Source organism: Hemibagrus wyckioides, linkage group LG24, assembly GCF_019097595.1.
Source record: "Hemibagrus wyckioides isolate EC202008001 linkage group LG24, SWU_Hwy_1.0, whole genome shotgun sequence".
Taxonomy (NCBI): Eukaryota; Metazoa; Chordata; class Actinopteri; order Siluriformes; family Bagridae; genus Hemibagrus; species Hemibagrus wyckioides.
In genome coordinates this window covers 13,978,961-14,004,955 of record NC_080733.1, presented here as the reverse complement: position 1 = coordinate 14,004,955, position 25,995 = coordinate 13,978,961, and the positions used below count along the sequence as shown (strand labels likewise).

The following is a 25,995-nucleotide window of genomic DNA, read 5'->3' as shown; positions in this document are numbered from 1 at the left end:
TGCGAGATCCGGGCATCACAATGACACCATCATCGTCAAGCATGTGAAATGCAGATCAGAGGTGTGTCGATAATGAGCGTCACTCGCTCTGAATGGATTAGATGTGTGTGTGTTTGTGTGTGTAGCTCCAAACTTTACCAGCATGCCTGCTAATCCGTAGCTGTGGTCCATGTGAGGCCATGTCCACATGGAACCTGACGACGCACTGATCCCCGCTGTGGTACAGACAGTACTTCCCTCTGATCAGTTCTGCACGAGACATAGAAGTCTTTCATATTTTCTGTACACTGTTTCCTACTATAAAACGATACAGCATTCTCTATAGACAGATCCTACAAACATTTAATACTAAATGTATTTTGCGATAAATAACGCAGTATAGACTAGACAGTCATCTAACTAGCTGTCAGTCACATACAATTATAGATGCAACTCTTCCAGAAATCCCCTGGCCTTCATTTGTGGATTTTCATAGTTACTATTCAACGAAAATATGTCAGCCTTTAGGTAATAAAGCCACAGAAAACAGATGGTGGCTTATCCTATGATTTACTGTCATTTTCTTTATTTTTTTTGCCAAAAGGGAAATCCCAAATCTGAGTAAAACATTTGCAATTTCTGCAAGACAAGTTATTCATGAACAAGGTTTTACGTGTAGCTCAGTATATGCGGGATCTAGTGCCTGGATATAGGATATTTTGTTATATAATAACAGTGCAGTGGCTCAAGTGGTTAAGTGGGTTGTTGATTGGAGGATCAGGGTTTGAACCCCAGCACGACCAAGCTCCACTGTTGGGCAATTGAGCAAGACCCTTAACCCTCTCTGCTCCAGGGGCATTGTATCAAAGCTGCCCCTGTGCTCTGACCCCAGCTTCCTCAGCTAGGATATTCAAAGAAAAGAATTCCACTGTGCTGTAATGTATGTGTGGTGATAATAAAGGCTTCAGTTCGTCTTAATAAAATGTTTTTATCACATGGTTATTGTTACACACAAGCACCAGTTTGCTCATTACCGCATCTATGTACCAAAGGTTATGAAGGCGTCTTCCTTTAAGAGTAGGACTAGTCAAAAAAACATTTCCTATTAATTTTACATTCTGTTCTCTGTACAGTTTTGTCCCTATTTGTCTTCTGGGTGCTTCCTGAAGATGCAGTCATACAGTAATTATGTCTAAACAAAGCCATGAGTCATATCATGCTCTGTGTAAACACTGAATGTAAACAAATGTCCAGACTGTAAGGCAGATCAATGAGAGATGATGCAGATTCCCAAGCCCTATACACACACATCATCGCTCACGTACCAGTAATGTCATCAACATAGGCCACCAGAGCAGCGCAGCTTCTGTTGCAGTGTTGTGTATCGTCTGCTACGAGGCCTTTAGACAGGTGGCAGTCTACACAACTCCTGAGAAAATGAGAATGGAATAATTGAGAGACTCAGAAATAATGGTAATTTTGAGGTAAACAAATCAAGTCACATTTTATCAAAAGAAGTTATGGAGAGCCAAACACAGGACGATGAGCTTATTACGCTGACACAAAACAGAAATTTACGTACTTTACTATAAAAATATAAAAGATAGATGGCAAAAAAAAACTGCATGTGGTATATCGTTCAGATGTGTGCAGTTGTAATTGCAATAACTGCGAGCTGCAGTGAAAATTCTAATAATATACTACAAATATTTATAGATACAGGAACTGCCCTGTGTATTAACAGCAATGTTGTTTATGTGGGTGATGTGCAAAGAAATCTAAGACATGTATTTATATGTTGGCTGTACATGTAATCATGTATTTATTTGAGGCTTGGGAAGAACCGAAAGTAAAAGAGAAAGTAAGAGTTGTTTACCAGTGTGACTGACAGGCGTTGGAACAGGTGGCACATTTCTCACAGAACCTTCCAGAACGTCGGTGGTGATCACACACACACTTGCCGCAGACACACTTTCCTTGACCGCTGCACACCAAGCCGTTCGCTGACATACAGCTCTCTGGGGAGACGGGGCAGCCACAACTCTCACCTGTCCAACCACGCTGACATGAGCATTCCCCTGAGACACACTCACCATGTCCTGATATTACACACACACACACACAATAAGGGAGTGATCATTTTCCTAACTAGTCCGTCTACTGTAACCTCATATGTAATTATAATCTCTAGTTTTAGTTTCTGAGAATCACACACTGCACTAAAACGAGAAAGATCCAAACAGGAAACAGTTTCTTGTTCTAATTTAGTTTCAAAGTGATGACAGTATAAGCGGTTACATCATCATTATGGCACATGGCCAAGTGCAGAGGGGTAACGAGGTCCCTTTGTCTCATCTGGTCTCGTGTTTGTCTGTGTCGGCTGAAACGAAAGTGTTTCTAAATCAATCTGTAATAAGCAAAAAAATTCCCCAAATGAAACCAGACCTCTTTTAAATCCTACATAATGTTAGTAAAAATTGAACTGATGCTTTTAACACACTAAATATCACTCTGTACACCATATGATATTAAGATATAAGTATTTCTGTTCATTGGTGCTGTATTCGACTGTTCATGCTTACAGGTTAAAATAAAACAGCACAACAAAACCCAATAAACCTACACTTGAAGTAGCTATGCTGCTAGCGAACCTGCCTGATATTTTTATATTATTATTACAAAATAGATAGCACATATAACTTGGTTTTAATAAAAAAAAACAACAACAACAGTATTTAGCCTAATATTAGCTTGTTAGCAATGTTGGACACTTGTTAGACCATACAATATAATAGTTAGCCTAAAAGTAGCTAGCTTGTTAGCTCAAGATAGTATTAGATAGATAGTCACATATACTGTACTCTGGTCAGAGTGCATGTATAATAATACAGCTAGCAATTTCTTCTAGTTGCTAGACCCAGCATAAATTAGGTTTAGCATAACTAGCATAAGATAGCATAAGGTTAGAATTAGCTAAGCTAACTAACATGATATTTTATGCTAGCAACGTGTTTAGGTATGGCAAGCTTAGATAAAATATTATATTGTGTAAATAAAATAAAACAGTACTTTATGTACCTGGGCCAGAGAAGTGAAAGGATAGGGCAGTGGTGGCTAATGCTAGCTGCACGCTGGTGTAAACAGATGCTATTTTAGAGCAGCATTAGAGCCAGCATTCAGTCCTAGTATTTCTTGCTAGTATCCAGTTTGAGTAGGTATCAAAAGTGTACAAATGGAGGATCTCAGGGTGGCTATTTTGAAATATTTTGTGCAGTGTTAAAAGGCCTATTGTTAGTATTACTGGGAAAGTAGTAGCTCCATGGTTAAGCTGTTTGAGCACTGATCGAAAGGTTGTGAGTTCAAATCTCCCCGTAGCCAAGCTGCCACGGCTAGACCCTTAAGCAAGGTCCTTAACCCTCAGTTGTATTAAAGAGATAAATTTAAGTCGGCATGAATATGGCTGTCTACCGAATGCCATAAATTTATTGTTTTTGAAATGTTTGTATTTACACCCACACACCCACCTCCACACATTAGACCCCTCTCATTGGGACATGAGAAGTCGTCCTTCTCGCAGAACTTTCCGTAGATGGTGCCCAGGTTACTCTGGTCACACACACATGCCCCACACACACAGGTTCCCCTGCCGCTGCAAATCAGGCCTGTCTCCACATCTTGGCAACTGTCCGTCAAAATCCTCTCGGCCCCTTGATCGGCTCCAGACTCACAGAGAGAATTTTCCGGATTGTCATGGCAAGGTCCTGCCCCACCACAGCTACACACACAGGCCTGTCGCACTCGCACAGTTGTGGATTCGTTAAATCCCACAGGTTTCACCACCAACATAACCTCAGGCTCATGTTCTTTCTGTGCGTCAGTCTTTTCCGGGCACGCTCGCATTCCCACTGTGATGTTGAAGAAGACCTTGAGGAAGGACAGATTAGATAAGGGTGGAATCTTTATGAGGGAAATGTTTTACATTTCCAGTCCTGGATTAAGTTTGGTTGTTTGGTGTTTTCTGTGCTAACTTTAACACATCTGCTAATAATTATGCTTTTGTCAGCTGAGGAAAATACAAGATTAATTCGATAAGAAGAACACAGATGTAGTTAGAAGAGTCAGTAAGAGGCATGTGGAAGGGTCTTTCCCTGTAAATAATTCTTGGTAAAATGTCAGTTTCAGATGATTTTATCTCATATTTTGAGCAGCTGAGAATGACTAACTTGTAGACAAAGGACACAGTTTACCACATCGCAGTGTAGGAAGTTCATCTTTTCTTTCTTTTTTTGTAATATATAGCGTTACAGCTGAACCCAGCAAAAGAGCTAGTTTCAGATTGAATGGCATCTTTCAAGCTTGTATTATATACAAAGGTCATAGGTCATTATTATATAAAGGCTCAGAATATTGGGCTGTTTCCTGTAAATGAGATCTAACCAAATGTTATAATCTACTGAGCACCACATAATCGCCTCCTCAAGAACACTCTATTCTCCCTCAGGACCTTGAAACACACACACACACACACACACACACATCTCTATCAAAAGCACAAGATTGAGGTCTCCAGTGACTGTGGTGTGAAGGAGGCTTTTGTAAAGTGCTCCAACATTTAGAACAAGGAAGGTCTTGAGAAGAGGGAAAAAAAAACAAAAAAATGTACTTCTTACAGTTATAAACCAATTAGTATTATTAATCAACTCGAGGAGTCTTCCATACTTTTTGCCCAGGTTGAACGTTGGTGCATTTGGTGCTCCCCGCCGCAGTGGATCCGTTTGGGCAAAATGCTGTTACACTGACCCAGAATCGGTGTGCTTGGCTGTCCTCGACTTCCACCTCCACTCCGACATCTGATAGGAGCTTCTGAAAAAAGGAACGTGAGACGGAGATGCACCACAGTGTCAGAGTGTGAGAATCACCGTTATTCTAACCTATAATCAGGCTTTTTAAATGCATGATAAAAACAGAAGCTCTAAAAATAGTTGGTGGCTGAGCGAGATGTGGTGCAGTGTCACTGCGGCAATCCAGGCCAATCATAATGCAGGCCTCTGTTCAGCACAATCTGTGGATTCTATCCATTCTGGGAAGAGGAACAATAGATTGTTGCAACCCCACAGGGTTTAATGCATGTGCCCTGCTGAATAGCAGCCCAAAATCCCCATTTCCACCTCAGCTCCTCTGCTCTGTGGTGTTTTTCCACTAACTCTGATTCAGACAGGAAAACACTGAGCTTTATCTGTAAATCCCAAAGGAAAGCAGTGACTGGGTGATAAAAAAATTCTTTGTACACAGTTAACCAATAACCCCCTATTAACCAATAACCCCTTAGTGTTATAAAGAGCTACATCGAGTCAAAGAGAAACTGAAAGGATGAAGGTACTTACCTTGTATGCATCCACTACTAGGTTTGTAAGATTAGAGGCTTTGGGAAGTAACCTGCCCAGGTAAGTCCCTGGAAGAAAAGCCACCAAATCCTTTTCACAAAAAAAAAGAGAGACACAAAAGAGAGAGAAAGAGAGTGTCACTTAATATCTGCACCTGCTGTGAGCCTAGGGGTTACCTAATCAAGACAAGATTCATTTCCATTTCTCAGAAATTACCTCATACCACTTATATTGCATCTGATTCACAGCAAAAATGGAGTAAATGCTGTTTTCTAGAAGCTTCTCTGCCAGCTGGCCGATGGTTGGATGTTCCTTGAGGGGGGAAAGAGTAAAATAAAAAGTATTTCTAAAACACTGTGTTCAATTAGATATTGAATACAGACAATGGCTCTTAACATTTTAGGATATAGTGATATGGCAGGAATAATATGACAGACGGACGGACGGACGGACAGACAGACAGATAGATAGATAGATAGACATGAAGCAAAAAGCAACAAGTATGAGAGGAAAATGTATGTCTTTCATGTCCCATTTCTTTACATGTTGGGCAAATTCTTCCCATGTCACCATAGCAAGGACTCAAAAGTCATAAATGATATGATTTAGTCACAGATGTTGACGCCTGAAGACATTTTTACTATACATAAAAAAAAGTAGACCTGTGAAAAATTTTGTGAAAAAGTTCTAAAATCAAAATACTAACAAAACCAAAACATTATTTCCTGAACCACAATATGAATATAATTCTGTCATATCATTTGCCTTTAATGCTTTAATTATGTAAAAGAAAATCATTTCTGTAGTGTGTTTGATTACCATATGAGCAGATTTGGAATAAGTGCCATCTTCTAGGTGGCAGTGCCCGTCGTTGGGCACCACGATGCCTGCTAGTTTGCTATCCAGTGCCAGATGAGATGGCTGATCCGTCATAACCAGCAGCAGGTGCTTAGCTTCAGGTCGCCATCCAATGTCTTTCTGCAAAAATGAAACACGAATATAAATCTGTCTTTCTAGAAATTTATGATCTGTCTGCTTTAATTATAATAAAAAAAGTCTTTGCTTGCATATTTGCACTGAGTATTTCCAGGCCTTGATTTCTTGTTTCCCTATTTGGTCTTGTTTTCAGTTCTTGTTTGTGGTTTTTGAATATGAATTATATTCTCCTTTAATTTTTCAATACTTGTTCTGTTATGGATTACGATTCTTGGATTTATGCCAATAAAGCATGTGATGAGTTTTCCCCTTTTTCTGTCCTACTCGTCACGACACATTACCATAAATACACAGAAAAGAAAAAGTAGAAGGATTCTGAATGTTGTCACCTGTAACGTGTCATGTGTAGGTTTACCTTATTTTATAAGCCCAGAGTTAATAATGCGACCCCTGTTTATGGTTATTAAAGCTGTTTAGCGGCTGTGTTTGTGATTAAAAGCAGGAATTATATCCAGCAAGCTTGCATAACCTGCACATTGAACACCATTCATTATGAGAACTGTGATTTGTTTAAAAAACTAAGCTCTATATTAAAAAACACATAGGAACCCCTGGCAGGTGTTTGTGCAACTGATTCCTATGGTACGCTGAGTGCTGTTGCAAGAGCAGGCCATGGCACATGGAAAACAGAAAGAGAAAGGAAATCAGAGAAGGAAAGAGATCAAAGGTATGTACCCATGAGCTTTTTCAGAGTTAACAAGTCATTCATTAATGGCAGTATAGTTCTACTTTCTGTTACAGTATCTAGTAAGACAGAAAGTAATGCACAGTGCTGTAGGAGTTATCAAGGCTGCTATTTATTCGAGGTCACATCCAAATTATATCACACTGATTCATGAAATAAACCCAAAAGGTGGACACAAAAACCTTCTTTGTTATTAACGGCTTAGTCAGCCTACTAAATGAATTTCGTCCTCCTCACTGCTGCCCTGAATTACACCCACATTTATGCAGCTGAGTGCTGCTATTGATGATGTCATTAAAAAAGCTATCTCAGCATCCGTGACACAGAATGACTCAGGCCCCCAACGTTCTGCATGAGCAGTCCTTTCTAACTCCCTCTGAGTGAGATGCATAATGCTTACAGCTATTCCCATGCACTATTCACAAGCTTGTGCGGTGACGGCAGTCTAAAGTTAGCCATCAGAACTTAAGACTTAAAAGGACTCGTTTCTGAACACAGATCAGACCTTGTACAGAAGCGCACTTTATCTACGAGGGTTTTGACTGGAGACCTTAGGTTAAAATGCCTGACCTGAAAATGGAGCCAATATGGAAAACCAAGCAAAAAAAACAACAACAATTAAGCCAAAAATAAAAGGCATTTCCTTTGAAGAACTTGCATTTAACCTAACCGCATTGACATGAACACTGTCATTACAAACGTTTTATTATACTAACACAATTTCATGTACAGTTTCCCACAAAAAAACAAGGAATTATCTGACCGGGTGCTGAGCTGGTTTCTGTACACAAAACTCTGAGTATTTACAAATGCCTTTCCACGAGTGTTGACATGAACTTGCACAAAAACCACAGCTCATTAAAGGATTATCTACTTATCTACTGATTTCGAATTGTACATGTGATTAGCATGGACAAAGAACACGACATATTTGCCTGTAATGAGAAAGAAAGCAGAAAATATTTTTATTCAGACTCACTTATAATGGAAGGCTATAGGCAGCTGTTGGTTCATCAGTAAATGTTTGTGTAAAGCTCATGTTTTTATAGAATATGCCTGTAAATAAAGCTCTACATCTGTATAATGTATACTTTTAGAGAAAGAACTACTTCCATGGGGAAATATAACACACACACATTATATATATAAATATACATGTATATATATATATACACTATATTGCCAAAAGTATTCGCTCACCTGCCTTGACTCGCATATGAACTTAAGTGACATCCCATTCCTTATCCATAGGGTTCAATATGATGTCGGTCCACCCTTTGCAGTTATAACAGCTTCAACTCTTCTGGGAAGGCTGTCCACAAGGTTTAGGAGTGTGTTTATGGGAATTTTTGACCATTCTTCCAGAAGCGCATTTGTGAGGTCACACACTGATGTTGGACGAGAAGGCCTGGCTCTCAGTCTCCGCTCTTATTCATCCCAAAGGTGTTCTATCGGGTTGAGGTCAGGACTCTGTGCAGGCCAGTCAAGTTCCTCCACACCAGACTCTGTCATCCATGTCTTTATGGACCATGCTTTGTGCACTGGTGCACAGTCATGTTGGAAGAGGAAGGGGCCAGCTCCAAACTGTTCCCACAAAGTTGGGAGCATGGAATTGTCCAAATTGTCTTGGTATGCTGAAGCATTCAGAGTTCCTTTCACTGGAACTAAGGGGCCAAGCCCAGCTCCTGAAAAACAACCCCACACCATAATCCCCCCTCCACCAAACTTTACACTTGGCACAATGCAGTCAGACAAGTACCGTTCTCCTGGCAACCGCCAAACCCAGACTCGTCCATCAGATTGCCAGATGGAGAAGCGCGATTCGTCACTCCAGAGAACGCGTCTCCACTGCTCTAGAGTCCAGTGGCGGCGTGCTTTACACCACTGCATCCGACGCTTTGCATTGCACTTGGTGATGTATGGCTTGGATGCAGCTGCTCGGCCATGGAAACCCATTCCATGAAGCTCTCTGCACACTGTTCTTGAGCTAATCTGAAGACCACATGAAGTTTGGAGGTCTGTAGCGATTGACTCTGCAGAAAGTTGGCGACCTCTTCACACTATGCGCCTCAGCATCCGCTGACCCCGCTCCGTCAGTTTACGTGGCCTACCACTTCGTGGCTGAGTTGCTGTCATTCCCAAACACTTCCACGTTCTTATAATACAGCTGACAGTTGACTGTGGAATATTTAGGAGCGAGGAAATTTCACGACTGGATTTGTTGCACAGGTGGCATCCTATCACAGTTCCACGCTGGAATTCACTGAGCTCCTGAGAGCGACCCATTCTTTCACAAATGTTTGTAAAAACAGTCTGCATGCCTAGGTGCTTGATTTTATACACCTGTGGCCATGGAAGTGATTGGAACACCTGATTCTGATTATTTGGATGGGTGAGCGAATACTTTTGGCAATATAGTGTATATATCATATTTACATTTATTCACTTGGCAGATGCTTTTATCCAAAGTGATTTATGATTAAGTCATTATACAATCCAAGCACAGAACTGAGCAGTTACAAGCCTAGCTCAAGGGCAAACAGTGGCTCCCAGGAAATGCTGTGATATGAATAAGTGTGTGGTATGTGTGGTATGGTTGTGTTTTTGTTTTTTTAATCTCACTCTTGCCTGCTCCAGACAGAAATCTGTCTAACCTCACCACCTCCTTTTTTTTAAATGACGTTAATAAATATATAATCATATTATTTATTTAAACTAATCAGGATGCATAATGCAGGATGCAAGGATGAATAAATTCAATGCTTAAAGTAAATGCTTCATGCAACACTACACAAACACCCAGTACACTGACACTGTAACGAATGTGGCCCCCTTTTTTAAATCCCATGAGCTTTATATTCATACGCATCATTTCCATTCACAATATACACCTCCAACACAAACTGCTCAGTAGATCAGAATCTTGATCTTAAACGATACCCAAATGTTAACAGTTAAAGCTTTCAATTTGTGTTATACAGTCACGTATTTCAAATGCTGAACAGCTGCCATTTGACATCCATTATAAATGAGGATTCATTTAATCCTTCACCCCACAGAGAGCCAGACCTCTCTGATCTCCCAGGCCACCGTGGTAACACGCTTTGAACGTCAGACGCTCAGGCTTCGGTGTTTACCTGACACACAGCTGCTTGCAGCATGGCGTCAAAGCCTCCCTCTGGCGTGTCCATGTTCCCAGAGATCCTCTGCTGCTGAATCACATGCTTGAACTCTGTCATGTTGTCTGTGATAGGCAGGACGTGGATGAAGCCGTGGGCTGGCCGGCAATTAATGTCATAATCACTGGAGTGAGAAAAAGGAAAGAGACAACTTGATGAAACCAAAGCAAAAAAAAGGAAATGGGAAAAAAAATGCAAGGGAAAGAATGAAGGACAGAGGAGAAAACTAAAGGGGGTGGGGGTGTGTGGTGAAAAGACATAAACAAAGTGGACAGGCAGTATAAGGGAAAAAGATTACACGAGCCTCTCCACAGCACAGATTCCCACATTACAACAGATGAGATCATCACGGAATGTGCTGGTGCTCCCCGGGCCTACTTCAGGGGGGTCATGGGGTTAGTCCACTAAGCGGTGGCATTTTTCTGTAATGTTAAAAAAATCCACTCTGCTATGCTAAAAATAAATTGACACCCAGACTCTTCGGAATGTGTGGATTCATAAGCACGTGTAGGGTCGGATAAATAATCCGTAGCTTGCAATCACTTTTGTAAGCTTATAAAATAATCTTTGGTCAGAATATCTAAACATATCTAACCCACCTTCTATTTGATCACTTTTAACACCTTTTTAAGTATACAATTACTGACTGTAGTTGCCCGACATCTGCTACCACATCCATCAGTAAAGAGAAACCAGAGAGATAATTGACTGATGGACCATGCTCAGCATTGACACTGACGGATGTACCAGGTGCAGGAAAAACACTGAGGTTTTTGAAGCCCACTAACTGGTCACTTCATTACTTACACCTACCTACTATATTATTCTCCAGTGTAGGTGTTCACTTTGAGACATCTAATTTTTTCCAAGCATTGTTTGTGTTGATAGTAATCCTGAAACCCCTGGAGAGGAACAAAATGTGTAGTCCCACTACAATGTTAGATGGAGGTGTAAAAACAGTACATTTTCCATATAGCAGTCCACTTCTATATGGCAGACAGTAGCGTATATAAATACAGGGTTTTACAGTAACCACAGGACTCTTGAGAGGGGTAAGGGCAAGGTGGGTGCTGTCACTTGCCTGGTGGTAACCATAGAACCTATTTAAATTCTTCATTTATTTTTAATTAAATACTTCTGAGCTACGTTTCATACATGTCAGCTAAATAATACATTAATGAATTCAAAACACTCTCTTTTTACCCTGAAAGAAAGCACGGGTGCCACATTTCATGTGGGAAACTTGAGCGGAGATGAAACTAATGCGAGATGGGTGGAAGGGGGCGGAGTTAGCAGCTATAATTGGAGAGTTCAAAACACCTAGATAACCATCAATCTACAATCTATTTTCCGAAGATAAAAAAGAATTGTGTATTACTGTGTCATAACGTAACTCAAGAACAATGTACTGAAGAGTTCTGGAGCAAAATATGTGTCAGATCTGTAACAGTCCTCTCCCTACACACTGCTGCTGGCTGAAGGTTTTTGTTTTATAGTACACCTACCAAACGCACATACTTTATTAGTAGTGGGTATAACTAAAAAAATGAGTAATTAGTCTAGCTACTTCATAGGTGTAGATGAAGGAACCACTAAGTCTTTATTACAGCATATACACCGACCAGGCATAACATTATGACCACCTGCCTATGGTCCCCCTTTTGCTGCCAAAACAGCCCTTTTTAAACTGGCTTCTTACACATCCCGTATGCATCAAAACAGCATAGGCAAAGAAACATGATTGCTTTCCAGAATTAAGCCGTAGAGATATCTGATGGGATTTTCCAGACCACCACGCCTACATTCATTACAAATGCAAATGCCATACTTGAAATCAACACTAGGCCTTTTATCTGCTTACTTGAAAGTGAAATAATAAGTGAATCACCCACACAAACACCTGGCTATGGAACAGCTGAGCAGCCAGCTGTCCAATTACTTTTCCTCCCTTGAAAAAGGGGGGACAACATATAAAATATAACGTAACATAAATGCAATGTAAATGCTGTAATTACACCGTACACCTGCTTTGGATGGAAATAACACTAGTATACTACAGTAGACTGCAAAAATAACAACAATTTAAAAAACACTAATTTAAAGTCTATATGTATCTACCTTATTATATAGCCTAAGTTCAGGCAAAAGATTGTGCATGTTTAAAATATAAGCTGGTTGTTAATTGACAGTAACAGGTTAATCCTCATTTTACTTCCTGTATTATCTACACAAAGCCCTTTACTGAAGTAATTCAGTTACAATTCTACAGTCAAAACTCAGAATCTGGTAGAAAACAAGGTACTATCTGGATCAGAGTTTATCAGCATCCGTACCCTACTGCTGCGTCACTACAGGCAGGTGACAAACGAAAGGAAAATAAAACACAAGCCTGCACAGCAGCTTCAATGCTCTTTGGCATAGCTTGTACAAGTCTCTGGAGGTGCGTTGGAGGAATCGACACCTCAGATATTAGTGGTGGAGATCACACTGCTAATGTATATGTGATCAGTTGGCTTGAGTCACATCTTGTTTGTATAAAGGTCACAGCATATGATTTACATCTTTTTCAAGCGCATCAAACCATTTAATGAGCTCTCACGCACTGTGGATGGGGCGTCCAGGAAGAGATCACTCCCATCAGGATAGAAATGTTTCATCAGAAGATAAAAGAACTTCATACCAACAGTTCCTTCTAAAAGGTACAGCCAAAGCGTGACAGAAAAACAAACCTGCTATCTAAATAAATGCCCCCTTGCAACCCTTGTGTGTCTACTCACAACACATCTTATATATTAAGTTATTTATTGTGTCACGCTAGAAGGAAACTTTCTTCTCCTGGACCAGAGCTCAGCATGTGCCGAGCAAAATAGGAGGAAAAGAAAAACAGGAGAAAAATGATCTTAGCGTTGATAAACCCATGCTTAGGGTTTTTTTTTACTAAATAACTAATGCAAGTTGGCAAATGAACTCTCAGAGGACGTGTGAAATGTAGGTCATGCTGATAGGATGACAGATTTCCAGCAAACTGCACAAGGGTACATTTGTTTCAGGTGGCTAATCAAGCCATTGAGAGTGGGGGGAAAAAAACATTGCTCATCCTGCACCTGCTTCCTAAACTGCTTTACTCTCTGAGGCAGGCCTTTTACATAATAAATCTCTGCTTTGGATTTAAAGGAAGTAGCAAGTAACGAGACACTATGATGTTGGGAAAAATGCATGTTATGTTCTGGTTTAACTTATTTGTCGCTTGATGCTGCCTTTAAATTCATCCTAATTTCAATTTCTGAGGAAAAGATCAAGTCAAGAAAATTAAGAAGGATTCATTTGTATCCTTAAAGCCAGGCCTGCTAAATGTTTTAGCTTACCTGCAAGGATTATCGATTTTTGAAGGATGTACATCAATATAGGGAGAGACTGGCTTGTCCACAAATGATCCAAAGCCCACTTGGAAATCACTGGAATGTTCCTTCATGCGATGGGAAAGGTTCACTCCGACAGTCTTCAGCCGGTCCAGGTTTTCCTGCATGGAGGCTGAGACATCCACCAGGTAGTACAGGTCTACTGGATACAACTCCAATTGCTTCACTTCCACTATGAAACTCGCCTCACTGCCTGAGAACAAGAAATGATATCATTATTACACCATTTTCGTAACACACCAAGGAATATAAAGAAGCAGGGAATTGAAAACGAAAATGAGAAAGCGGTTCAAAGGGAGTTCCTGTAGATTGTTGTTATTTACCTGGTCGCAGCTGGATGGAGATGTCTCGAGGAGTCACCTGTGAGCTGCTCAGTGTCATGTTTACCTCCACTTTAACTCCAGGGTTCTCAATAAACTCCTCCTCACAGCCTTTAAGCATAAGCTGAGCAGCAGAATCACACCTCTTGCTAATGTGCGCTCCATCCAGAAAGCTCTGGAACAGCAAATTAGACAAATACAGTACAGATCAGAAGCAGGTAATGTTTTGCCAATGGTCAAGACAACATCATCCTTATTTTCCATTGAAAATACTGCAATGGTTTGCAGGAATGTGTTTTTACCGTAACACAATGCTTACACAGGAAAAAAAGTCTGTTATGTGATTAAATTGACCACTGACTGGAAGAACAGTCCAATCAGCCCTGACTCTAAAGGCAGATCAAAGTGTGTGTTTGGCCTGATGTAGTGTTAAGCAATGGGCTAAGTGGCAGAGAGTTGCAAAGTCTGCGTCAGTGACAGAAAAAGGCTGATCCCCTTTTTCTTTGAGCCGAGAACTTGGAACTTTGAACTTGGAAAAAATAAGATGGTTTCTGGGGGTGGAATGGAAGTGGAAAAGATCAGAGATATACAGTAAGAAGGTGCCCATTCAAAGAGCAGGGTTTTAAAACAGACTCTGTATTTTATGGGAAGCCAGTGAAGAGATGCCAAAACTGGAAGGATGTAATCTCTCTTCTTGATTGCAATCAAAAAGCCATGCCGCTGCATTCTGGAGTAGTTGCAGTCAGCACAATGTGTACCAGCATGTCTAACATATGACATCTGAAGCCACCACATTTTTCCAAAATGCTGCTAAATCAATATAATAGAAAACAGATCTCACTTGTAACAGAGTGCTAATTGATAACTTCTGTGTACATGAGCTAGCAGACTACCATGACTGGCTAGTTTTGAGCTGACTGACAAATAGAGAGGAAGGTTATCCCCTCCACCCAGTAAACAGGCACAATCTCATGGCTAATTACATCTACAGCTACTGGTGGCTTTAGCATCCTTGGCATTCCTTGGGAACTCGTGATCTGCAGACGGTTGGCAAAACACTTAGACAGTAATTATTTACATTTACGGCATTTAGCAGGCACCCAGAGCTACTTATAGAAGCGCTTTCAAGTTTCTGTCAATAGACCTATCCTAATGCTGGTTCAATATGTCACAGACTAAGAGTATTATCAGTCTAAAGTTGGCAGGTTGGCAGAAGGAGGTAATGCAGCAAAAAACAACACAGGAAAATGCTAGTATTTCATGAAGAGGTAGGTTTTAGATGTCGTTTGAAGACAGCCAGAGCCTCAGCTGTTTGGTTAGTTCATGCCACCATCCAGATGCCTGAACATAAATGAGTCTTGATGCATGCCTTGTGCCCTGAGAGAAGGTGGGACCAGTCAAGCAATGCTAGGGTATCGGCAGGAGCGTGGTACAGTGTAGGTTGTGATGGGTGCTTTAGTGGATGCAGGTCTGTTTTTCACTTTGCAGGCAAGCATCAGTGTTTTAATTCTGATGTGGGCAGCTACAGGAAGTCGATGGTGGGAGCATGGTAATGTGGAGACTGAACAAGCAGCATAACTTGGAAATGATAAGGCTACAATACTGGATATCTTGACAAATTGGCAGTAAGTGTGTCAGTAGCACCAACAGAGATTGATATCAGGACATTGAATCAATCACTCAGCCTTTCTGCTAGTGTTAAAATGGCGTTTAGTAAATTTGTTATCATTTTAATGTTCATTTTTTGGATTTTTACAAACCACAGAGTGACACTCAAAGAAGGCATTTTGAGTATATATATATAAAATGTTGATTCCTACTTGACAGATTTTGAAGCCAGACACATTGCTTTAGTGTTGAGTGCACTCTTAATGACAAAATACTCGATTGTCATATGATCACTCCATGCTGGGACGGAATATGAGAAGTAACTAGTAGTACATCCAGGGTGTGGTTGGTTAAAATAACAGAGGAGAAAGCTTTTTACATTTGAATTTCTATACTGGACCTTTAATCAAAATGCTTTTTATATGTAAGACATATCAAACACACCGTCTACAATTCCCAAACAATGCAAAATTACTGCTTTCACTGTTACTGAATCAGTTCAACATTCAGGCATTACCATTCTGCAACAGATACAGAACGAATCTGAACATCAGCCATCTATCCCAGAGACCTTCATCAATCTTATTTGCAAAGATCTGATGTGGCTGCAGGCTTTTATTCCAACCAAGCCCGGAGCCACACCTTCTAATCAATTGAGGGCTAAAACTGAACTGAAGGAACAGGTGGAATCAGCTGAGGCTTGAATGAAAATCTGAGAAAAATGAACGTCCCTGATCTGTTACAACAAATCTGCGACATCCTGAATCCATCTTGGTCCCGGATAACTCGTATACAGCTTTCACCAGTAGGCCTAGCTTACGCTGCAAGGTGGAAAAGAACATCTGGAACTGAAGATAATAAAAAAAACTGCACTGGGTCTGGTGGAAAGTGTGAGAGAGACGATGCCGCGCGCTAACCTGTTAAATGTCGCTGATTATCAAGAACGACGACAGAAAAAATAATCACTGCCTGCTTACTAACAATAATGATTGTATTCATATAAAATAATCACCCACCTAGTTACATAACATGGAGTGGAAATTCCCATCATCCCACCCAGGCCACCCAGGGGCACTTCCTTCAGTAGCCTTATCAAGCACTACATGTGCAGCTGGGTCCTCACACACAAAGACCACAAAAATGGTGCATCTGTGTACTGATAATCTTTTTCACCCTCAAGGGTCACTGATGTACCACTTCCCAAAAAAGGAAAAGAAATGTGAACTGCTTGCTGTATTGATATCTATAGGAGCATGATGTGGGGTAATAACATATTATTAATCAGAATGATAATAAATAGTGTCACTGGAAAATGACAGACATCTCAGATTACACTGCAGAATAGATTCAATCTCAAACATTACCTCCCCCAGACGTGATGATTTCATAATTGATTATTATATGTGTACAGATTTTTGAGACTGATGGTGGAACACACAGCCATATATACTTTCCATCAACAAATGACTAAACTGTGTTATTGATCAGTGTGTGTGTGTGCGTGTGTGTGTAGGAGTAAAAAGGTTACTAAAAATAAGCTGAAAGATACCACGGCTTTCTGAACAGAGTGTAGCATGTCTTTCATCATTTACAAGGCCAAAATATCTGTCAAAGTGTGAAGCCCCAACTCTCACATGCAGATTAGTGGGCAGTCATGGTCTGTGTGTGGGCTGGGAAAGCACCTGACTTTGCAGACTGTTTGCAGATATCGTAGCCCATTTAAATGGGTTCCCATGGCCACTCCAGCCCTAAGCAGCTTGTTTAAGAGGCTGCTGGGGCTTAAAAGGACTCTCGGTGCTGGGGGAAGGAGCAACGGGACAGGGCTTGGGCTCCTTTGGGTCATATCAGACTAAACACTACCATAACTGATTGTTAAGTTAAAAAAAGCACAGCGTAAAAAGACAGACAGCTTATTGTTGAAGTTTTCACATTACCTTCTGAAAGCACCAGGCGCAATCTGGCCCACGGTTCAGGCATTCTTGACACGTCAAGGCAAGAGGCGAGCTGCACTTATTATCAGCTGCAATGAAGAAACAAAACGAAAGACAAGACGTACACACCAATGAACAAAGCTCAATATTTTTGCTTTTAGAACATTTCTCCGTCATGGGAACCCAATTTCAGGGGCTCACATGGAATTCTTGCTGTCACTCAACACACCTGAATTCAGCTCATTAGCTTAGTAACCAGCACTTCATGTGGTTTAAAAATAATAATAATTGCATGGCAGGGGAATTGAGGATGTGGTGAGTTAAAACATACAGGTCATTAAATGTAGCTTAATGGATGTGCAACTGTTAAGCAAAAAAAAGATCATTGGAAAGTAGAAAATGAATCAACCAACACTAATGGATCCCATCATAGGTTCACAGGTTTCCAAAAAACATGCCAGTAGGTAGACTGTGGCTACTACACTTTGCCCTATCGTGAATGAGCCTGTGACATTACATGTTCATGAAGCTCTTTGATATACCGGTGTCCCACCCAGGGTGTATTCCGGCCTTATTCCCAGTATTCCTGGGTTTTGTTCTCCAGATTCACCACAAGCCTGACCAGGACAAAGCAGTTACTGAAGATGAATGAATGAATGTAGTTACTATGTATGTATGTTTTGGCTTCCTGTCAGTGATGCTGTACAGTTAAGAAAGTTGTTTCACTGAGAATTAGCCGGAACAAGAGGGAGTTCCTTCACAATGAGTATTGCATATATGACCAACAATTTGTGTTGGTCGATATCCATACATTATTTCATTTTTAGTTCAATACAAGCTCATTTACCCTCCATGTTTTGTTCTTATGATCATCAACACAATGTTTCCCCACTAGTCACGTTCACAGACACAGGATCCCAACAATAGACTACACCATTCCTTTAGCTATGGCTTCAAAACTCGAACTCCATATCATATTCACTCAGTCTGACCATGAAAACTTTATACGTTGTAGCCTGATAGGAATCATTGTGTAAATCCCCCCCTAAAAAAAATCGTGTACTCACCCGAATGAGAGGATGCAAAGGCGAACACAGAAAGGAGTACCGCACTACGGAGAACGAGGTTACAGTATCTATGCAGCCAGGAACTCATAGCAGCACCGGGGAACGGAGTGATTCCGCGCCAGGTAGTTTTCACTCGAGACCGAGACTTCTGAAGGAAAAACGCCGAAGACTCTTGTGCAACAAAAGCCCGAGCAGTGTGCTCTCAAACGGTACCGTAACGCACTTACCCTAGTACCCGCCTAATCCCGAACGACGTTCCGATTCCCCCCGAAATAAAATCGGATTATCCACGGGAAGAAACCCACAAAGCCCGTTTTGTTCGAGCCGAGAGCTCGCGGAGGAGGAGAACGAAAGTCCGCACCGTTCCTCCATTTAGCCCGAACACACGGGCAGGTGGTGTCGACCGGCAGAAACCGGCCCCGGGGCCATCGGCGTGGGTCCTGTTACGGGAATGAAAAGCGACGATGATAGACGTGATCTCTCACTGCGCCGAGCATCGCGCTCGCTCCTTATGGCTGTTTAAAAGTGAGGTTGCACGCGCGCCTTTATTCGTGAGCGCCATGGTAACGCCGCTGCCCCCTCACTACGGAGATCTGCGCCTGGTTGCCGGTAGGCGGAGTGCGCGCGCACCTCTTGGGCTAGTGATACGTATACATATTTGGAAAAATAAATAAAACACATCAAACTGATGGCCTAACTGATAATATATCACTTTATCCGTTCATGTTATTCCCAAATGCTGCAAGGATATTCTTTCTTCTTAAACATTTTCATTAAACATTTCATGTGAAAGAAATTCCATACGCTACTTTATAATAGTAAAATTGTCCTGCAATACTATTTCCTTTAATTTGACTTCATTCATTTTCAGTAACAAGAATGATTACAGTAGCATGGTGGGAAAAAATACACTTTGGATGGGACATAAATCTATCATCTATCACCCTGCATGCGTACACACACATTCAGGCACATGTTCACACATCATTCATTCTACTGGCAAGATTCTGGGATTCAAGATTCTGGGAACCCTGAAGGAATTCACATGGACACAAGGAGAACATGCTCAGAAACTGCACACAGACCCGAAATCAGGGTCGAACCGTGGATCCTGGAGCTGTGAGGTCAGCACCACTGTGCCACGACATGTTGGTAAATAAATGTCATTTAATTTTATGTGAAGGCAAAATATCAGGTACTTTTATAACCCTTTTAATCCATTTTATGTGTTTCATGTTAGTGCACGTGTTTTATATGAACAATTTAACAAATCTGGATTTGTAATTTTCAGCAAGAGCCGAACTTTTCACATTCAAACTCACTTTTGATGCATTCATCACCAAGCACTTGAAGGTTTTGTTGTTGTTTGTTTTTGTATATAGACCTTTAACATGCAATGTTGAAATAATGAAAAGAGTTCTACTGTACCAAAAAAAATGAAAAAGGGACTATTCATTCATTTCTAGACATTTTCCTAGATTAAAACATGATATATAAATGTATATGAATGTTTCTCATATTCATTCGTTGCTTCCCAGCACCCCAGTTCATTAAAAAGTGTTTATTAACAGTATAATATCAAGCAGTAGCCGGGTTCATTTACGTTCCCAGTGGCGTCTATGGACTTCTTCAAGTTTATAGTGGGTACCGATGTCTACTTAAAATTCCAACGTAATGCAGTAAACATGCATTAAGTAGGAATTTTAAGAACCAATGGTTTATTTAATTGGATTTTCAGTGTACTCAGTATAAGGCCAGTGTATAGTGTAGGATTACTAACACATTGAAAACATCATGTCTGTAAAGGTTTTTCAGTCAAGTAGGCCATGATGAACTGAAATAAGGAAACATAACCTTTGGACAACCCACTCGGATAAGGAGTGGGGGAATTTCCAAGATTTCCATGAATACCTGTCTGTTGCATTTATTTTATTTCTCAGATACAATTGCCTGATAATACATCATGCTAACACAGTGTAAGAAAGTGAAGGTGTATGTGAAAAGCAGAAAGGTTTGTGTGTTATAATCAAGGCCTTAACAGCTTTTCTCTAAAAGCTATTTAGGACATATTAGCATAACTGGCCTTCCTTCACCGTATAGTGTTTGTGGACCTTGTATTTGTTTTGTTTTTATTGTATCCACTCCCTTGTCTGCTTCCACATTATATGTCCTGCCAAGTTAATTTTTCAGTGTGGTGAATAAAGTGATTCTGATTCTGTTAGAACAAATGTTACTCATTGTGGCAACTCAATTAGACATTGGATACTTTGTTTGGTCACTTGGGCCAAGGCAGATCTATTCATTCATCATTCAGTGACTTTCAGTAACTGCTTTATCCTGGTTAGGGTCATGGTGGATTTGGAGTCTATCCTGAAGCGGAAATTCACTTTGGATACGAAACCGGTCCATCGCAAAATATAATACACACACATTCACACACTCTATCACACCCAGAATTAAAATTTCACTTAACCAGTCCAACCACTGGCATGTTTTTTTTTTTTAGTTTGGGGTAAACTGAAAAACAAAAATGAAAACCACATTGGCCATGGGCTGAATATGCAAAACTCCAAACGGACAGTAATCTGAGCTCAGGATATAACCATGGATAATAATGCACTGTATACTGGTGAATGACATCTAGAGTCTACTAGCAAAGTCCTGCACATTAAAAACCATTTTGCATGCCAGAGAAAACCAATGTTCCACAAAAAAAAACAATTCTGATACTGAGCCAGAAGCTGGAACTTCCCCAGAAATGTTAAGAAAAGCTGAAGATATTCTCACTGGAGCTTATAGGGTGAACCCAGCTGTATTTTAAAAACGTGAGTCTTCTTCTTCTGCTTTCGGCTTTTCCATTCAGGGGTTTCCACAGCGAATCATCTCTCTCCACCTATCCCTATCTTCTGCATCCTCAACACTTGCGCATATCCTCATTTATTCCATCCATATATCCAAACCATCTTAATCTGGCCTCCCTAACTTTGTCCCCCAAACGTCCAACATGAGCTGTCCCTCTGATGTACTCGTTAAATTCAAAGTGAGTAAGAGATACAAAAGCCGATGTTCAAGCTCATGACATGGAAGATGCTGGCTTCCTGCACCACTGGTGTTCGTGTTTCATTATTACTTTTCTTTACCATGGGCTCTGACCTGCCCCTTGAACAGCAGGGAGTGCTGTTTCAGATCACCAGCCTGAAATGAAAAATAGTGCCACCAAACACCCATTCATTTTCAGGAAATGCACAATAGCCCCAGTCACCCAGGATCAAACTTAGAACTGTGCCACCGCGCCACCCACAAGCAATGATATCAATCTAATTAATTCTTGTCTTTTGTCTACACACATTAACATGGTTTACAGTATCTTATTTGTCTGTTCACTGACAATTCCTCCATGCTTCAGTGGGAACCTTTTATTGAGTGCCAACTGCAATTGGCCACATGAATTCTGTAACACAACACACTTTTCACAGACTGTGAAAAATGTCATCCAAACAGGCGCAAATGCTGCTCTGGGGCAGAGAGAGATTGTACCCCAAGCAGGGTGGGGATGGAAGACAATAGTCTCCTAGACGACAAATGAATAGAAACAGGCCTGTTGGAATGAAGGAACTGGGAAGAGATCCAGATTCAGAGGATGTGTCTGTTGAAGGGAAATATTTGTGACGAAGCAGGAGATGGCCCCGGAGAATAAAAAGAGCAAGAATACAGAGTGGGGAAGGCTGCTGTGCTCTCCTCCTGTGATCTCCTGCATGCAATATTGTAGGTCATTGGCCTGAAGTTACACACTAATTATAAGGAGTGTTTGGGTTTTGTCTTTTCTTCTTCTTCTTCTTCTACTTCTTCTTCTATTTTTAAGTAATGTATGCAATAGTGGGTGCAGATTGAGTCTAATCGTTTTTAAACTATGGCTTCTGTAATCAAACACTGTTTCATTTGTGTCCAAGAAAAATCAACCCAGATGAAAAGGAAAAATATTGAATTTGTAATAGAAACGATATCATAATAATATAAATACTTTGGAGAAGCCAAATGGGGTATGGAGATATGGTGGGTGTGAGCCTATCTATTCTGGCTGTCTCTTGCCCCCCTTAATGTCTCTCTTTCTTTTCTCTGTTTTTCTTGGCTTTAAGCTATAATTGTTCACATTAATCTCCCTGCCACTGTGCATCACATACCGCTGACCTGCCTCACCATACACCACCTGTGACTGCATTGCCTAGTGCCTCACACCAATCCAAACACAACAACACATCAAACAAATGGCTTCTGAATAGTCTACTTAGCAATGTGAGTTTTGGTGAAAATACACAAGCATGAGCCGAAAGAAAGAGTACAATGTAAAAAAAAAAAGAGAGAGAGAGAGTAGATGTACAAAGGAAGACCATGTCAGCATTTTGGAATTTTCCATCAGAAGATGTTTACAACTAAAAGATGACCATTTGTTTCACTGGGGTCAAAAGGTGCTAGCAGAAACTGTCCAGTCTCTTGAGTTTCCAAACTTCACATGACAGCCTAATCAGAGGTCAGCACCAGGGTGACTCTCTGATCCACACACTGACTCGTTTTACAACAAACACTGAGTCAGTGACTTATTCCTCATGACTACAAGGATTTACAGGTACCAAAGCGGAACTGGTGCCAAATGATCCGTAATATGTGGCAGCTGAAAGAACAGGATTTGCAGGAATTCCTGTTAATGTAAACCTGGTTGCAGTCACATAATTACAGTGTCTGATTACCGCATCCTCTACTTTCCTGGCTAAAACGGGCGTTTCAAAAGTCCCAGTGTCACACTGTCACTAGTCAGATGAGTACACTTCCAAATGACCTATATTTCTATAGTAAAAAATCCAGATGTAGATATAGATCCCTTATGAGCAAAGCAGAAGCAACAGTGGTAAGGAAAAACTCCCTGATATGACATGAAGAAACCTTGAGATGAACCTGACTCAAAAAGGAATTCTTTCAAGTGAGAGAGAACTGTGGAATGTTATGAATTGTGGGATTTTATATTACTACATTATACAAGTGTAGAAGAGTGAAGACAAACAATGCCAAGCGTCTTGGGAAGATGTTGAATCTGAGCAGACTGCAAATTATGATTACAGTGTGTTTGGTAGAAAATTATGATGAAACTATCCACTGGAGTAAGGGTGAGAGATTTGGGAGTAAACTGTTTAAGGGAAATGTTTAAGAGGCCATCGAACACCAATGACCAAGCAGAAATAGAGCATCAGGATGAATCTGGCAGATCTGGAAGGTAAGAGTGACATTTCAACTCCACCTCCACCCTGAAATAATTTCTATTAAATAAGAATGATAGTGTATTTAAACCTCCTTCTATTTTTAGAAACTGGAAAGATCATGTGTGTTGAAAATCCCCCTAAGATGTATCAGATGTAATGTATTTTACTTCACTCCACACTCCATGACCTAACAGATATGCAAGTATTCACTATTCAGACACATTCTAAAGGTTAAATGACAGCATATGTGAAGACACTTAGACAGACAAAATACACCCACACACTTGCTACGTGCGTTGATGACATTTTGACGTCTCCAACATGACAAATAAAGTATTTCCCTATTCTTATCACTTCCTCTCATAGTTCCTCTTCTAGATATAGTCATCGTCAGAAGATTAAAAGACGAAATGATAATCAGCATCAAGTCACTGCTTTTATTTAGTAATATAAAAGAAATATTCATCAAAAACCCTGCTATATATATATATATATATATATATATATATATATATATATATATTAAAGAACACAGAATAGCAGATGATGGTAGAGTTAAGGCCAAAGGTTTGTTGAGAAGAAATGTATGTAGTTGCACAGAAGTCCCTACATTATCGACAATAATGCTCACATATGTGGCTTGTGTGTCAAAAAACAAAACTATATTTGTTTAAAAAACTCCCTGAGATTTTTGTGATTCAATATCCTCCTCATTTTTAACCTTTTTCACATTCTCTGAAAGCCTTCAGATCGAAAAGTCCAAGTAACAGTCCCACTTAGAAAAGTCCAAGTAAGCCACTAATTTGTGTTAAGGCCCATCCCACTCTCTCATAAACAAGGTGACGTTTACAATTCTGACGCAAAAAACCAACAACTCCAGCCGACCACCAACCGCATCACACTGTTCTCATCTGAAGTGCACAGTGCCCGGTCATTTGCACTGGTTTTTAGCTGCTATAAGCCCACACTACTCTAACCTCAAGTATACATACCATGACACAGCCACCAATTGTGGTATTTCTCAGTTACATTACAACAGAGAATGTCACGCTTTGGCTCGAAGATACAGTACTCGACTCCTACATCATTCCGAATGTACACGTAATCCCACTGAAGCACAGAGATGAGGTTTTTCCAGATAACTTCAAACTGACCACAAGACAGTGGTGGATATCTGGTTCACAGGCAGTGTATTTTTCTTTTTGTTAAAAAAATCCAGAATATGGAATCGAACCCTGCCAAATAAAAGAAAGAAATGCTTATTATTAAAACACCCACAAGCTATATTATATTATAACATAATCCACTTTAGTATTTTTACACTTGGTGGAGTCTTTAATTAAATTAAGAAGGCCAGTTCAATGTCCAACTGAAACATTATAGTCTGAAACAACTGGGTGCTTTAGTCATCTTATTTGTCATTTTATAAGCTATTCCACTTCTGGGAACTGATTCAACTGATTTTGGTTAGTTTTCAAAGTTAGCTGGTTACCAAACATAATAATTAGTGGTTAGTGTTTCCGTGTAATGTAAATGCCTCATATTTTACAGGAAGAGACCTGTGGCTATGGGACAGAAACATGGGAATTTACATTGACCACAGTGAGGTAAACGTGCTACCTCCCTATACTATTTGTGTATATGATCAGTCACACCAAGGTTTATTCATATCTAGCATAACTGTAAACCAAACCCTGTAACAGTAATATAGAAACAACCGGGAAAACGTGAACACGGATATGAAAACACCTTCAACAGTCTCTCGAAGAACAGAGCTATATAAGTGTATGATGGCTTATGGCCTGTGTTTCTCACACTTGCAGATTAATCTGTTAATGTCAATTTTCTAAATAGACAAAAGGATTTGTGAATAGTTTTTGCACCGTGAGCTCGGAAACACACATTGTTTCGGTCTGTTGATGTAATTGAGTTTGGAATACTTGAATCATCATTAAATCCTTCAGCTTGAGGGTATAAAGGCTTAATCATGAGTCACACAAATGAATGCATTATAAGAATTTACACCAAAATGTTGAATTCTCTTTCTGTTTGGTCAGAATGTGTTTAATTGTCTATAGCAAACATCTCAGAAAAATTCATATTCACAGGTTTATTTTAATGCACCCATTCTAATTATGTGGACTTTTCTACAGTAACAACTTATTTAAGTATTTG

The 25,995-nt window shown here is 40.3% G+C and overlaps 1 protein-coding gene across 1 annotated transcript in view; it reads right to left on the bottom strand.

Annotated features, from left to right (window-relative positions):
- itgb8 (integrin, beta 8) overlaps window positions 1–19,174 on the bottom strand; it is a 25,077-nt gene extending 5,903 nt beyond the window's left edge. Inside the window, exons 1-13 of the mRNA XM_058378173.1 lie at window positions 18,569–19,174; window positions 17,505–17,590; window positions 13,966–14,137; window positions 13,589–13,835; window positions 10,182–10,347; window positions 6,183–6,341; window positions 5,580–5,675; window positions 5,364–5,453; window positions 4,699–4,842; window positions 3,504–3,903; window positions 1,856–2,078; window positions 1,305–1,408; window positions 139–249 (exon numbers count right to left, since the gene is read on the bottom strand). Coding sequence (XP_058234156.1) covers window positions 139–249; window positions 1,305–1,408; window positions 1,856–2,078; window positions 3,504–3,903; window positions 4,699–4,842; window positions 5,364–5,453; window positions 5,580–5,675; window positions 6,183–6,341; window positions 10,182–10,347; window positions 13,589–13,835; window positions 13,966–14,137; window positions 17,505–17,590; window positions 18,569–18,656 — 2,086 coding nt within the window. The 5' untranslated portion in view covers window positions 18,657–19,174. The remainder of the gene's footprint in view (window positions 1–138; window positions 250–1,304; window positions 1,409–1,855; window positions 2,079–3,503; window positions 3,904–4,698; window positions 4,843–5,363; window positions 5,454–5,579; window positions 5,676–6,182; window positions 6,342–10,181; window positions 10,348–13,588; window positions 13,836–13,965; window positions 14,138–17,504; window positions 17,591–18,568) is intronic.
- Window positions 19,175–25,995: the final 6,821 nt, after the last annotated feature.